Raw genomic sequence first — 14,949 nt, 5'->3', positions numbered from 1 at the left:
ACTTCACACTTTACACCAACCAAATTGAATGGATGCACGAGATATTAAACAATAAAAATGTCAAAGTTTTTAGTGCGCTAGAGGTTCAATAAAGTATGTTTACACATGAGCTAGGAAGAGGAAGCTGATTTCTTCTTCGGGGTGGATGTTGGCTGACCTCTCACAGCCCCACCACACGCCAGTATCGAGGGAACGAAGCACACAGTAATGTCCAGAAAAACGCGCACACAATACAAAATCTAACTTGCAGCCATGTCCGGATGTTTTTCGACATCCAGAAAAAAATGTTCAGATCTACCGTTTTTCATAAGTCCAATGGTTTTAAGTAGGTGAATGTTTGTATATATTTTTATTCTCACACACTTGTGTGCACTTGTTTAGGGTAGTGATGGCACTAAAAAACTCTGTTAGTCCCTGTTTAACCAGAGCATCTGCCATAGCACAACAGGTCAAAGAGGTGGTGGCCATGGTAAGAGAATACTTTGAAGTTGGCTCTCATGTGGTAGCGCAAGCCGGCAATACCCTGCAGAAAGAGCAGCCGCTAATTTTCTGTGCTATGTTGCTGACTAGGTTTGTCATGATTTGCCATTTGCCCACACCTGCGCTCACTCGTCAGCCCCAGCTGCTACTCATTCCCTAATTAGTCCTCCTATTTAAACACTTAATTCTCGTTCACTTCTTGTCAGTCCGTCAGCAAACCTCCGCCCATGCAAGGCAATCATTTTTGACTCTGGCTCCCGTTCTGCTCCCGACCCGTTCCTGTTTCCTGCTTGTCTGTTACCTGACTTGTCCGAATCTCCGACCATGCTCCGTTCTCCCGTCCCAACTGCCCAACTTGCTTCTGATCTCCGACCTCGCTTCGTTTGCGAGGGCTTCCTGTTCCTCGCTGTTGTGTTTTTTTTCTCCTCGCCTGACTTTCTCGATTCCCCAATAAAGCATTGTGTGAAACGTTACGCATTTGGGTCCACTGCCCGTTCCGGTCGCGCCAAAGTTATGTTCTTCTGTCCACCGCTGTGCTTGCAGCATACTATTAACTTCCTTTTTCAATGTTTGGACCTAAAGTGGCACCAATCGTTTTATGTTTAAAATGGGTTTGCTTGTTTGAAAAGTATATAAAATCAGGATTGCCAAGAACGACAGATGAAATCAAAATTGACATTTTTTTTGGCATATATTTTGAAACATGGGTCACCAACGTGTTACCAGGTAGCCCCAAAATACCACCTGAGTAGTCCTGAAACCCACCCTTGTAACCAGTGCTGGGTCATTATAATTTACTCTGAAGTTTGATTTTTACCTGCCTCAGAAATAATTGTTTTTTTTGAATACTTGACCTATTCTTCCCCAAAACTTCTTTTTTTAATCAACCTCTAGTTTATACTGTATATGTAAATCACTCAATGCCTTTTGCCTTTACACCAGGCTGATGTTTTATCTGTTGACTCTGCCTATTTTAACCCTACTTTGAATAATTACTATTCGGTAATATCATCGTAACAAAAACATGATAACTCGGTATTTTAGAAATGCATTCCAAACGGGTAACCTTTGAGTACAACAATGTTGATCTCATCTTCAAAAAACTTTTTGAAATATTTGACAGATATATATGCAGCACCAGGATCTTTTGCAAATGCCTTTTGTAACCGTAACATGATATGAGCAAAGGTGAAGCTGAAAAATGAACATGTCATTATATCAGACCGTTCATGCTTGCTGGTTTTAAAAAAAATCATAACCTCAGCTTGAATAGACACAAAACAAACGGAGTTGCTTTTGAGACCCAAACAAGCTTCTTGGGTCCTTCCATTTTCAAATTTGTAATATTCGTTCTTGTTGTCTTCCATATTCGTGTCATTCTGACTGGCTCTCTCCTTCAACAAATTGCCAGCCGAAATGAGCGGCAGCCCTGCACTCATTGCTGGCCAAGTCAGTGTTACGTTGGAACTCGATTCTGAAATGGCTGGCCAGTTATGTATCGTGTGTGTGCGCATGTTTTCAGTTTTTGGCCATCTAATTCACTCGCTACACGGATTTACTTGTGAGGTGTTTTGCAGCAGGGCAATATATCAATGACATTCTAATTATGATGTTGTTGTTTCTTTTAAGGGGAGACAGAAAGCGTACTATGTTGCATTTAGGTAATTGGCTGTAGCGTTGTTCAGTATGTGTTCTTCATGTTTTTTGTTTCAATGAATCACTGCATGACTAACGTGGCAGAGCATCGCAGGATTTAACTCGGGTCTGCCATTAAAAGGTCATCCAGCAGAGGTTTAAAAACACACGCCCTCTTGCCGAGCTGTAAGAAAGTGATTGAATGCCACTGTGTGATGCGAGTTTAAATGAAAGGCTGAGATGAGCAGGTGTGAAAAGAAACCCACGTTGTGTGCCAGTGGGCAAGCCAGAGGATGAGCTTGTGATGACGGGCCTGTCCAGAAAGATTTTGAGTTATGCTTTGAACAGTTGGCATCGACTCTGAACTCTCTTGTCAGTCAATTTATGTGTATTCCTAAATCCCGAAACTGCACATTTTCAAGTGCGTTTGAATTTAAAAACCTCTGCATCTCTTTCACACAATTCACCCAGCAAGGCTCAAATTGTGTTGCTGTGGTTACCGACTGGCGGGACTGATGCTGCATGACCTATGACGGGCAAATTAGTAGGTGAAGATGAGCCAACAGAGCAAAGGAACTGGCCTGTCTGGCATCTTGCAGTCATGTCAGCGTGGCAAAACCCACAGAACCGCAGGGAATGTTGTGAATGTGTTCTTTGTGTGATTCAAAAACTTAAAAGGAACTCGTATATTGCCATAGAATCATTTTGAGTTTATAACATGAACAAAGACTTTAAGAAATAGAATGGTTGCATTGATTATAATTCATCTTTAAAATACACATGATCTGTTGTTGCAGGAACAGAATGATCAACCTATAAAAAAACGGGCAATTTACAATCCGGAAAATACATCTGCCAGATGTTCTAAAGCGGCTCTCTTCAGTTAGCAGCCTGCGGGTAAAATGCAGCCCAGAATCAGACTACAGTACAAGTGTGGGTACCCACCACAATTGGAATTGAATTCAAAACCTGGAGAGAACATCCTTCACTGGGATGCTGTGAACACTCTTCGTAAAGTAGTCTCGCAACATTTTTCCAACAAAGTATATTTTTTGGACGAGTGGCTCAAGAATCTGTTTTGTGCACATTTCAACGTCCATCTGAAACCTTGAACGGAAACCCATCAATTTTTACGCTCAAAACATTCTACAGATAAATGTGATTGAAAAAATGTTTTTAAAAAGCTAAAGAAAGTATAGCCTTTAACGATAGATACATGGTTTGCATTTTTTTAATAGCCACCTTTAACTTAATATAAAAATTCGGTCAAACAGATTTTCTGTTTTATGGCAACTCAGAACATTCAAAAATGTGCGCACATTTTCGATCTTGAATGAAAATACACATTCTTTAAGGCTTCATCACTTTTGGGTTTTTATTCAACAAGGCTTTTTTTTTTTTAAACCCAAATTTGACCAGGACTAACCACAGAGTTGGCTAAGTTGCTTAATTATTCGTCAATTAAGTAGATATCTCGCTTTAGTTCCGTGCCAGAAAGATTCCGCTTAACTTTTCATGGGTGTGGTAATTATCTAATGACTGTCAAGTTTTTCGGAACAAACCAATGTTAGATCTTCCATGAGTTGTTGCTTTGTGTATGTGCTGAGCTATTCTGGGAGGAATTAGATGTTTGCGTACTGATTTAATGCATTGAATTAAGATATTCCAACACCATTTCACACAAAAACGTACAGAAGTTTAGATCTGAAAGTGAACACGGTACAATATATTATTTATTGTCTCCATAGTCCCTTATTGAAGTTCTATAAATTAAACCTTTCAGTTTCAATCTTCCTGACATACAGTAGACCTCAGGACACGAGTTCCCCACACTTTCACTTTACGGTGTGGAATAAAATTGTTTTATGGGATTTCGTTACGACATTCCCAACAATACTACACCATCAACAACAACTTTTCGCATGCCCCAAATCATACAAAATTCAAACTTTGTGGTGCGAGTCCATATGAAGAGTTACGTTTCTAAAATGCATGTCTGTTATTGGTCAACGTCATGTAAAATTATTAGTTTCTGTCACGTCAACATGAAAATGCAAATGTCCTATTGGCTAAGTATCTCCCAAACGACATGCTCTTTATTCATTTCAGAATTTTGTGTACTTTGTAAAGACTTTGCAAGTCAGCGATACAATTAGGAATTTTCTTTTTATTCGCTAAGGGTCTTGAGACTTTCAGTGATGCGAAAGCGAGAATCAAAAAACACGATAACTAAGGAAACAAAGCTTTTGACTATCAAGAAATACAAATGAATAAAGCACACAAATTGCTACCCTAGCTAAGTTGCAAATCTGTATTCAACTGGCAATCCTGGCTAATATTAAAGATAAAGAGGCAATTTAATCACATAAGTAGTCATTAATATATTCTATTTCGGTTTTGTTTTTATGTTTGGTACCTGAGGTTTGGAATGCATTAGCTAATTACTATAGGTTTCTATACCCCGACTTAGACAATTTTACTTTGCTATACCTAACTCGGAACAGATTGTCTTATCCTGGGGTCTCTTTTTTCTTTACAACTTGATACTCGCAAAATGTATTTAGACTTTACTGACCTTGTTAATCATGGTTTGATCTACAGGGTTCTTTTGTATAACAGTGCTATTGCAGCAGTTTTTCCAAAGAGAGAAATCATCAGCACTGTTGGCTGACAGTAGGGTAGTACACCAATTGGTTACATTGTGCCAGTGCAACACTGTTGGACTACTTTGCTCAATGCAGCTGCTTGAAGCTGAAGCTCAACAGTTGCTGGGACACAGTTGCTCTGGCGCGACTACGCGATTACTGCCGGTGAATTTGGTGACCAACAGGAAACCCAGAGAGCGTTATGCATTCACTCTGCACTACTGTCTTAGCCTGTTGCCATCGCAGATTGCTTAATCAGCCACTATGATTCTTGTTTATCGGTTTTCAAAGTAGGACACTCTGACAAAAATTACATTCCGACCCTCCAAGTAGTCTCCTGGGCGGTTTATGGCTAATTACTGTTTTACCTAGTAGCTCAAAGTCTGCTCTCCAGCTCAGGTTTTTATTGTGTGTTTTGGCTCCAATGTTCTCTCCCATCGTTCCACCAACAGTCATTTATAAGAACTGCAAATTACATTAGATCCAAGAATTGCATGCTGTCATTTCTTCTGGTCTACAGTCAGGAGAGCTACATTTCGAGATCCATACGCTGTATGTGGGGCCGTCAAGGTGTGGTGTTTGCGGTATCATTTGTGTTTACTCGAGACGTAGGACCACCTGTGCTTTTCCACAGCAGGCCCATTTAGACAGTTTGTGGCCAAAATAGCGGTGGATCCTTGGTGGCCCATGTTTTCTCTTACAACATTTTCCTGTTAAAACACACGCTGCAGCTTTTGGCCACAGCAGGTGAATGGAGAATTTAGCCGTTCCTCGTTATTTTGTTGCCTGACGACCAAACTCAACAATTCCGTTAGCAACATTTCCCATTGGTGAGTTGGAAGTCTTTATATTATATTTTCTTCCACTTGTCTAGCTTGCGTAGTGGGTTTTTCAATAATGTGCTGAACGAGGCCAAGGTGCCCTCAGAAAAACCACTCACGTTTGTATGGAATCTTACGGAGTAGTATCTCAGTCCGTTGGAGCAGTACCGCCCATTATTCTGCTATACATTTATTTATTTGCATTTTTGTTCAAGACTGGAAGTTGAATGCACACACACACACACACACACACACACACACACACACACACACTTAAAGCGCAGTGTCTTTTAAACTGGCTGGATTTGTGATTTGCTATCTGTGGATGCATCGGAGGTTAGTCATGCTGGTAGTCTCCAAAGCCCCCCACCGCCTTAGCTGGCAGCTCCTCGCTGATTCTGGAACCCACACAAAATGTTGTTTCTTAAACAAACAAGCTGTTGGTGTGATTTTATGAAAAATAGTTAATTATGAACTGTTCATGTTTTACCCTGGAGTGCCATGTCTAATCTCGTTGCATACAATGTTTCACAACGTTGAAATCAGTGACATGAAATACAATTCCAATTCAATTTCTTTGTTAATAAATAAATAATGGATAGTCTTATTTCAACTTTGAAATGAGACAAATAACTTTAAAACAGATATAAAAGGTTCTAAATAATGAAAACCTCAAACAATTGACATCCATGTAAAGACACAGGCCTTTCTATACAGTAGACCCTCGGCATATGACAATACATTCTGAGGAATGGAAATTGCCTTATTGCAGGGGATAGAATCCAATGGTAATTAGCACAGAAAACCTACAAATAACAAAATTGTATATAGAAAATAAAATTTATCAGATTAAATAACATTATTTAATCTGCATAATGATGCATAATGTATACTGTAAAGAAAATGAATTTATATCTACATTTGATGTGACGTGACTTGAGCTGGTCGAGGAGAGAATCTGTTATGTGTAGTGGGGGTCAAGAAACGCTGACGGCGGATTCAAATTGATATTGATTTAAAAATTCCACTTGCAAAAATTGCCAGGACCTCTAAAGAAGTATTTGCTTTAACCACCTCCTTATTTTTTAATAATAGTTGCAACTGAGCGAGGATAGGATTTTTGTTTCCTCTTTGTATTTCTTGATGATCACAAGCTTTGTTTCTATGGTTGTCCTGTTTTTGCTTCTCCCTTCAACATTATGGCAAACCTTGTACCTTTCCGAATAAATTCAGTGTAAAAAAATGCAGTATTCATTACCTGCAAGGAAAACTTTGTTAGGCAGAATCTATGTATTATATTAAAACATTTGTATTCACTTTATAAGTTGAAATTGGTTTATAATACTATGTGCTTTGTAGTTTGCAAAATTATGGATTTTTAAATTTTTATTGTCAGGGTTGTTGATGTGTTTGAGGTCTGTGTTGGAGCATAAAACAATAAGGTCGCATATCGCATCACAAATATGCTATCTTGGATTAAATCATTTGTTGTTGATGTCGCATGTGAAAAATGACTCAAAAGGGGTCTGAAAACATCGTCAGGGGCGGCAGTGGCTCAGAAGGTAGAGCGCTCGTCTTGGGATCAAGAGATCGCAGTCCGAATCCCGGCTCCTCCGTGTTACATGTCGAAGTGTCCTTGGGTAAGACACTGAACCCCTAATGCCCCCAATAAGCAGGTTGGCGACTTGCATGGCTGCATGCCCGCTATTCGGAAATGTGAAGCACACTGAAAAGCGCTTTGGGAAGTCTTGACTTGAAAAGCGCTATATAAATGCAGATCATTTCATTTTTTCATTTTCATTTCATTTCTTATGCCACACCGTAAAGTTAAAACGTTATAAGGCAGGGTCTACACAGTGTGAAGTGCTAAATTACTGAAACGACAGATTCCACAACAATGCAAACATGATGAACCCAAAAAAATCTGGAATTGGGGTGCCCCCTTTTCTTAATCATGTTGGCAGACCCAAGAGTCTGTAAATAAGGGTCATGGAGGAAGAGAAGGTGGGAAGAGCTGAAAATAAGAGGGACAGCTTTAGGGGGAAGTGTGATGAAGGGATGGTGAAAAGAAAGGAATGAGAAGAAGAATGGGGGATGAAAAAAAGAAAGGCCATTAATTTAGTGCAGTGGGAGGGATCTGAAGGTTACTGAGCTCTCTGCCAGGCCCTCCTGGGTTGACTGATGCCTTTGTGAAGAGGCCAGAAACCACACACACACACACACCCACACGATCACATCCCAAACCATTTGTGAACTTGTGTATTCCTCCGAGTTTGTTGTGGAAGGATAGTTTTGGTGGTCGTCAAGATACGTTAAGGTAAACAGAAGCTTGGCATGAAAACACAGTTGTGTAATGATATAAAATCTCATTTATTTTGTGTTTATATGACAACATATGCTCTGGCCTAATATACTGGATATACCAAAAATGTTCTGCTTTTAGTTAATTTGTCAAATGCTGCACGCATGTTGACGAGAGGGCCTTGTGGCTTGCTCGATCCCATTTCATAAATAAACGTGTGAAAATGCTTTGTTCCTGGCTTTATGGACTATTATTGCTAAAGAGTAAGGGGAAAGATCAGATTAAAAAAAAAATCTAAGAACAATGTTTATTTTCACTTTTTTAACCCCTGACCCATTTTCATGCTTGTAATATGTAAATTATATATTGTGAATTAAAACATATACTAAATTGTCTATAGTGCTACCAAATACCACGCTTTCTCGTAGTTTACTTAGCCAGTTTACACAAATTTACAAAAAAAGCATTTTGTAGGAAAACTGAAAAAAATCAATCAGTGCTCAGCTTTTTTCCCCTTATTTCTGTCACATGAGTATCATTTGGTTCGTATTTGCATTAGCAGCAGGTTTGGTGTGTGTTTTCTTTTTAATTGAAAATACCGTCTAACAACCACTTTTGACTATAAAAAAAAAAAATTTACTATATAAAAAAAGTGAAAATTGTCGTCCTCCATTCTGAAATGTTTTTCAATGTTTGGCAGCTCTTTAAGCGATAAATGATTGTTGAAATAATGAAAGAAATGATGAGTTGAAATGATGGATAGAAGAAGAAACCAAAGTTATTTATGGGACGGGTCAGTCTTCTATAAGCCTTTGGCTTCAACCAGTCGTCCCTTTTTTATTTTTGGGTGATTTGTTAACAAAAAAAGTGGAAAAAGTTTGGAGAGGAACATTTTTTGTGTGTGTGCCAAACTTTTTAAACATAAATCAATAGCTTACGTTATTACCATGACGCATTACCATTGTGTCTTTCACTCAGTTTTCTGCAAATTTCTAATTTACCTGAAATATTTTCTTCTTTCATTGAACACATTTCTTCTTGCGTATTTCGTTGTACACAATCAGTGAATTTGGAAAATGTGAATAAATCAACCGGTGCGCTGCTTTGGAAAGATGTCATCTCAAGGGGAATCTGAGTTGACATGACGGCACTTGTTCAAACTGGCAGACACATGTAGGATTGTATCTTTCTGAGCACACTAAGTACCTGAAGTTGTTTCTCATGGATGTTCCATCACACAAGAAATCAAATTTTTTGTTTTCTGTTTTTGTATGCATTATACATTCAATACATTTTCAACGGATGGAGCAAACGTTGGCTGGAATTTCAATAAACAAAAGGTATACAGTAAACCCCACAGAGTTTGGGGTCGCAAAGTGAAATTGCCGTTTGGCGGGAATAGAAAACTATGGTGATTACCTGATGCGTTGAAAACCGCTGGTAACCCAGATACAAGAATTTTAGAAAACTAAAGAGTATACAGTACGTACTACTCGTGTTTAATATACATGCACATGGGTTAATACCATTATGAATAAATGTACATATGAGTGAAAAATGAAATTTGTATTTACATTTTAAGGTGACGTTAATTGAGCTGGCCACGTGAAGACTGCTGATTAAAATGAAAGTGATTTTAAAATTTCCACATGCGAGGATCTAGATTAGAAAACAAAGGTGCTTCATTCGCCTAATTTTTTTTTCCCATAAATGCCCTGATTGTTCATTGGTAACAGCCATTCTATTTAGCAAGGGTCCTTTTCCTTGCAATCTTGTTAATCGCAAGCTTCATTTCCACAATTATGTTTTTGCTCTTCCATTCAGCGTCACTGCAAGTCAAGTGAACCATTGCTAATACAATACAAAAAATTCCGTACAGTACCACACTAAATTGCAAAGTCTTTATAAAGGGAACAAGATTCTGAACTGAATGGAGACAAAGGCATTGTGGGAGGTATATCAGCCAATAGCATTTCAGCATTTCCGTGATGCAAAATGTTTTTACTAAGAGACGAAAAAACGTCTTATTCCACATCATAAAGTGAAAACATCGTGAGGTGAAGACGCCCTATCCTGGGTGTCTACTGTATCGTCTTAGATTTTCCAATTTTATTACATATAAGATCAACCGTTTCCTCGATAAGATTTTTACTCTTCTGATTAGCCTATTCCTCGTTAATCTCTGTGGATATTAATCTTTTTTTTTAATGTGTGTAGGAGTTGAAGGAAGTGCTGAGTGTTCCTGTGGGAGGAACCACTTCACATGTGCAGTCAGCGCTTTTGGCGAGTGCACCTGCATACCCTCCCAGTGGCAATGCGACGGAGACAACGACTGCGGTGACCATAGTGATGAAGATGGATGCAGTAAGTTTACCCTATTTGTTTCACAAATATTCTCATTTCACTCAACTTCCAGTTTGTGAAACCATGCCAAAAATGACTTCTGATGGGTTTGGCAAAGTAAAATTAACTATCAGTCCATTTTGTTTTGTGTACTTTAATTAAGTTGTTTATATGGTGCAGAGTGATTCTGTTTTGGACTTTAAACTCAATTGAAATTATAATGTTAAGAAAAGCTCCATTTTCACTAGACCACCACCTGATGTTTAGTATAATTTTAACTACAATCATTTGAGATGGAAAAAATGTTGTAGCTGTATCGTGTTTGTGTAAATTCACTGTAATCCCTCGTTTATTGCGGTTAATGAAGACCAAAAGCCCCCGTACTATGTGTAAACCATTGAAGTCCCCCTCCCCCATATTTGATAAGTGCTCTGCCGGCCCCCACTCGTACCAATAGCTGACCATGGATAATGGCTGCACGGGTGTTCATTTTAGGCGTAATAAAACCAGAAGAAAAATGTCATGCATGTCTCAATTGTCTACTTGGGATAACGGATTGCGGCCACAACATAGCATTTGATTTTGGTGGGCCACAAAGGCACCTCTGCTCACCAATTGGCCTCCTGCCGTTCTCAGCTTGCAGTAATATGAGATTGGGGATAATGGATTTATTGTATTTAAATAAAATCTCTCCACTAATCTCTTGTATATGTATATGTATATATATATATATATATATATATATATATATATATATATATATATATAGACACACACAAAACATATTTTTTTTGCTATGTCGGCATAGTACAGTGACCTGATCGGACGACGGTTCAATTAACAGAGGTCCCAGATAAATGGTTACAGGCTGTGTGTCAACTAGCAGAAAATGAATTCAGACACACTCAGATTTTCCAATTTTTCTGGTAACTGTAACATTTACCATATGAGAAGTTCGAATAACCCAGCAAAATGAATAACGGGGGTAAATATAATTGAAAACATTAATCAGCCAAAAACACACATTATGACCATACAGGATTTTTCCATTTCAGCTCCCAGATGATTAAAGTCTCACAGATTGAAAGAATATCAATACATCAGCTGTGGGATTTTTTGCTCACATCTAAGAAACAGGATATATTGTTTTAAGTTTCAACGTTGCACTGTGTGGATGGCATGGTAATAGCTAGGTCTGCCACATAAATATTGTGACATCATACCAGAGGGACAGTACAATTGTACCTTGCCAATAAAATGAAACATGACTCGGAGCAATGTGATATGGCATTTTGCATAAATTAAGCCTTTAAAAAAAACACACAAAAAAACAACACTGGTTTGTTAACGTTCCATCCTACCAATACACATCCTAAAATCACCATTAAACTGTAAATTATCCTATTAGTCAACAGACATAATTACATCAGAGTATACTACTGTCTTACAGTGTATGTAATAAAGGCGTTTTTGTTCAGTATTTGACCTGAGGTGCTCAAAATGCTTTCAGTTACAAAAACAAAAAACGGTGTAAACGACAGTTTTGAAGCTGACCTGCTAAGTAATACTAACAACGTAAATCCATTCTAGCAGGCGTTCGACCAATTTAATTCATCCCCGTATGGCACTAATTCATGTAACGACTGCACTTGAGTACATTGCCAAGAAGGAACGCCATGTGCTCAGGCAACCATTTCCTGTAAAAAGTAAGAATAAAATAATAAAAGGAATATGTATAATTGGACCCATATGGCTCCCATCATCACCAAGGGAAACACTAAATGGTTCACTGGTCTGGGCATGGTAGTATTTCTTAGGTAGAAGCAAGCAGAGGCGTCTGTCGTTGGCGTATGTTTCCTTGCGGTAAAACTCCATCAGTGAGCAAGGTTTCTGAGGCACTCATTGCGTTTACATGTGGGGAATAATCCAATTGGAAACAGAATATTGGATTTCTGAAGCAATTCGAATGAATTGTTTACATGCGTAGAGACCAACGAATAACCCAGTATACATGGCATTTGTGAGTATTCTGATTACAGGGGCGAAGTGGGAAGTACATTTTTCGGCAAATTGATGGACGCTCTGTATTTAACTTTTTACATTAAATAAAGGATGATTTAAATAATGTCACTTGCTTGTTTCCGTGTTTCAAAAGTGCGTTCTATTGCTGCGTATCATGTGTCAAACAGATCTGCCCGTATGTGGCTAGCCAAAAGCATAGACTTACACTACATATTTGTGTGGTATTTTAGGCATGGGGCAGAAAATAATAAAAAAATAATAAGTCCTTGAGAAATCCACTACACATGAAGCTTTTTTTTGTTCTGTAATCTGGAGTTTGTGTGCATCATTTGTCCTCTGTATTACAAGTTCCATAGTGCTTTGCGGTATAAAGATATCCTGTGAGGGAAATTGGGCCTGTTCAGAATCACACTATTCAAATATGTATACATGTACCAGTAATCTTAAAATGACAGGACTAATCCAGCCAAAAAAAAAATACTCTGTCAAGTCAAAGACGTTCATCAGATTATTGTGCACGTCTACATGGCTTTACAAAATCTGAAACTGGCCATATTCTGTTTCCAATTGGATTATTGCCTGCACGTAAACATACCCACCGATGAACACCCAACATTGTAGTTGTCAAGAAAAAGAGCACTCCTCCATATCTGGTTTCTGGGTTGGTTGGGTGTGAAGATATTGAGAAGTGATACCAAGTGCTATTGATCCGTGGCCAGTTAAGTATCTGATTGTGGTTTGTTGATCTCTTGTGTGGTGCTTATTGAAGGAGAGAGCGAGCAAAACTAGCTGACAGAGATCGAACCACATAGTCTGACTGTTCGAATTCATTTGTACAGTTTGATCAGTACTCTGTCCGTTTACTTTGCTCATGGCAAAGGCCACTAAACATGGTTTAAATGGCCAGACGGTTGATTGTATTGGCAGCTCCAAATCATCAGTGGGAAACTACATTGAGTTAAAGTAGCTGCAATAGCATTGTTGATCCCAATACATCATTCTTCAGACCAAAACAGTCTGGTGATGGTTAGCCAAATTCCAAGTCTAAATTCCAACTCAAAATCTAAATTGCATCAGATGGTTCTCGAAGATATTTCAGCCTCTTTTTCACTGAGGGAACTTTTTAGAAGACTTTTTGCGTGTACCGTTCGGAGTTATCCACCAAAAATCTGTTCATGGGACGCAGCCAGATGCCTTTGGAAAACCACCTATCCATTAGTTTGACGACCCAAAATATTGAAAGAGCCATATCGGACCAAAAAGAACCACTTGTGTTTGGAGTGGTATTGAGTGGTTGGCACGTCTGCCTCACAGTTTAGAGGACCAGGGTTAAAATCCAGCTACCGGCCACTTCTGCGGCCCTACGGAGCATAAGCAGTGCCGTAAATGGATGGATGGATATTTGGAGCCAAAATATTAAAAGCTTTTCATAAGCCTTATATACATAATGTGTTGCCACCCTTCTATTTATATTCATTGAAAAACCTTAAGAATGTTTCTCATGTTTGTCCTATTGAAACTATATCATTTTCCATTATCAAACACTTTTCAAAAAGTGGCAGAGAGCCACTACGGAGCGTCATGGAGCTGCATGCAGCTCAATAGCCACTTCTTTCTGACCCCCGCACTCGACTCTTTTAAACACCCTGAACTGTTCATTGGAAGGCCTGCACTGATTAAAGCTGATTGGTTGATTCAGTTTGGGGGCGTGTCGCTTAGCTCCTATAGTCTCACCATTTACTTTTGTTCACTTTTTACCAGTGTTTTATACGGCAGCTTTTTTTTAAATGAAGGGTAAAACTAATGGTTGGTTGATTGAGAGTGGATGCTATGCTTTGCATTTTGATGCAGTAGAGATATATTCTTGTTTTGGGTCTGCACCAAGGAACGATAAAGTAACAACAAATTAGAAATACTGAATCATGTTTTTTTTTTACTACGACCGGGTTTAAACGACTCAGTGGCCATGCAAAATTGCATATGGTTCTTTAGGTTTGTAGTAATAGAGTTTTTGGGCTGCAGAGTTCATGGGCTATTTAGAGAAAGAGTGCTAACAAAGGCCGGGCTACATTACAAAAATAGTCATCACAAAAAAAAATATTCTCATCAGTCTATCAATAATATTCGGAATTATTATCCCGTCTTTTTTTCTTTATCACATTTTAAGTCTTATTTTTGCCTCTGAAAGATGACAAAATTTGATGCTGCTTCAACCAATCCTTAATGTAAAAAAAATGGATGGTGACAAACCATTGAACAGCATTTCCACAATATGAAGGTCAATAAAAAATTGAAAACCTTCGCAGAGTGGGAACTGTTTTCAGCTAGCGCTTTCTTGGGAATTATTTTCAGATTGCCCGGTGATTGTTCGTCTGCTAGCACTCGTTTGGGGCTGAATTGCTTTTCTTTTAGTGTATTTTAGCGGGCAATGCTATTTTAAATGGTGGAATAAGTTTGCCACGTTGCCCGTCTTGGTTGGCAAAGTGTGCGTTGCATTTAGGCTCTGTATTTTTTTTTTTCAATTGGAATCTAAGAACCCAACATACCTCCATCAAAGTGAAGATGAGGGTTTCTGCTTTCTAAGACTTTTACCGCATGTTTTGAGTGGGTGTGCTGGGTGTCCTTTGTCTGTTTATGTCTCATTTTTACTGGGTGGTAGTCCTTTCGTTTTCATGGTGTGAGCTGGCTTCCCGCTAACCCT

The 14,949-nt window shown here is 38.7% G+C and overlaps 1 protein-coding gene across 3 annotated transcripts in view; it reads left to right on the top strand.

Annotated features, from left to right (window-relative positions):
* The window catches only part of lrp4 (low density lipoprotein receptor-related protein 4), a 136,610-nt gene that overhangs the window by 40,080 nt on the left and 81,581 nt on the right, over positions 1–14,949 (top strand). For all 3 annotated transcript variants that reach the window (XM_088333855.1, XM_088333854.1, XM_088333857.1), the window contains exon 2: positions 10,101–10,247. In XM_088333855.1, the coding sequence (XP_088189981.1) occupies positions 10,101–10,247 (147 nt within the window). The remainder of the gene's footprint in view (positions 1–10,100; positions 10,248–14,949) is intronic.

The sequence above is a fragment of the Urocampus carinirostris genome, chromosome 4 (genome assembly GCF_059441175.1).
Source record: "Urocampus carinirostris isolate Australia breed hairy pipefish chromosome 4, RoL_Ucar_1.0, whole genome shotgun sequence".
Taxonomy (NCBI): Eukaryota; Metazoa; Chordata; class Actinopteri; order Syngnathiformes; family Syngnathidae; genus Urocampus; species Urocampus carinirostris.
This window is presented reverse-complemented; position numbering and strand designations above follow the sequence as displayed.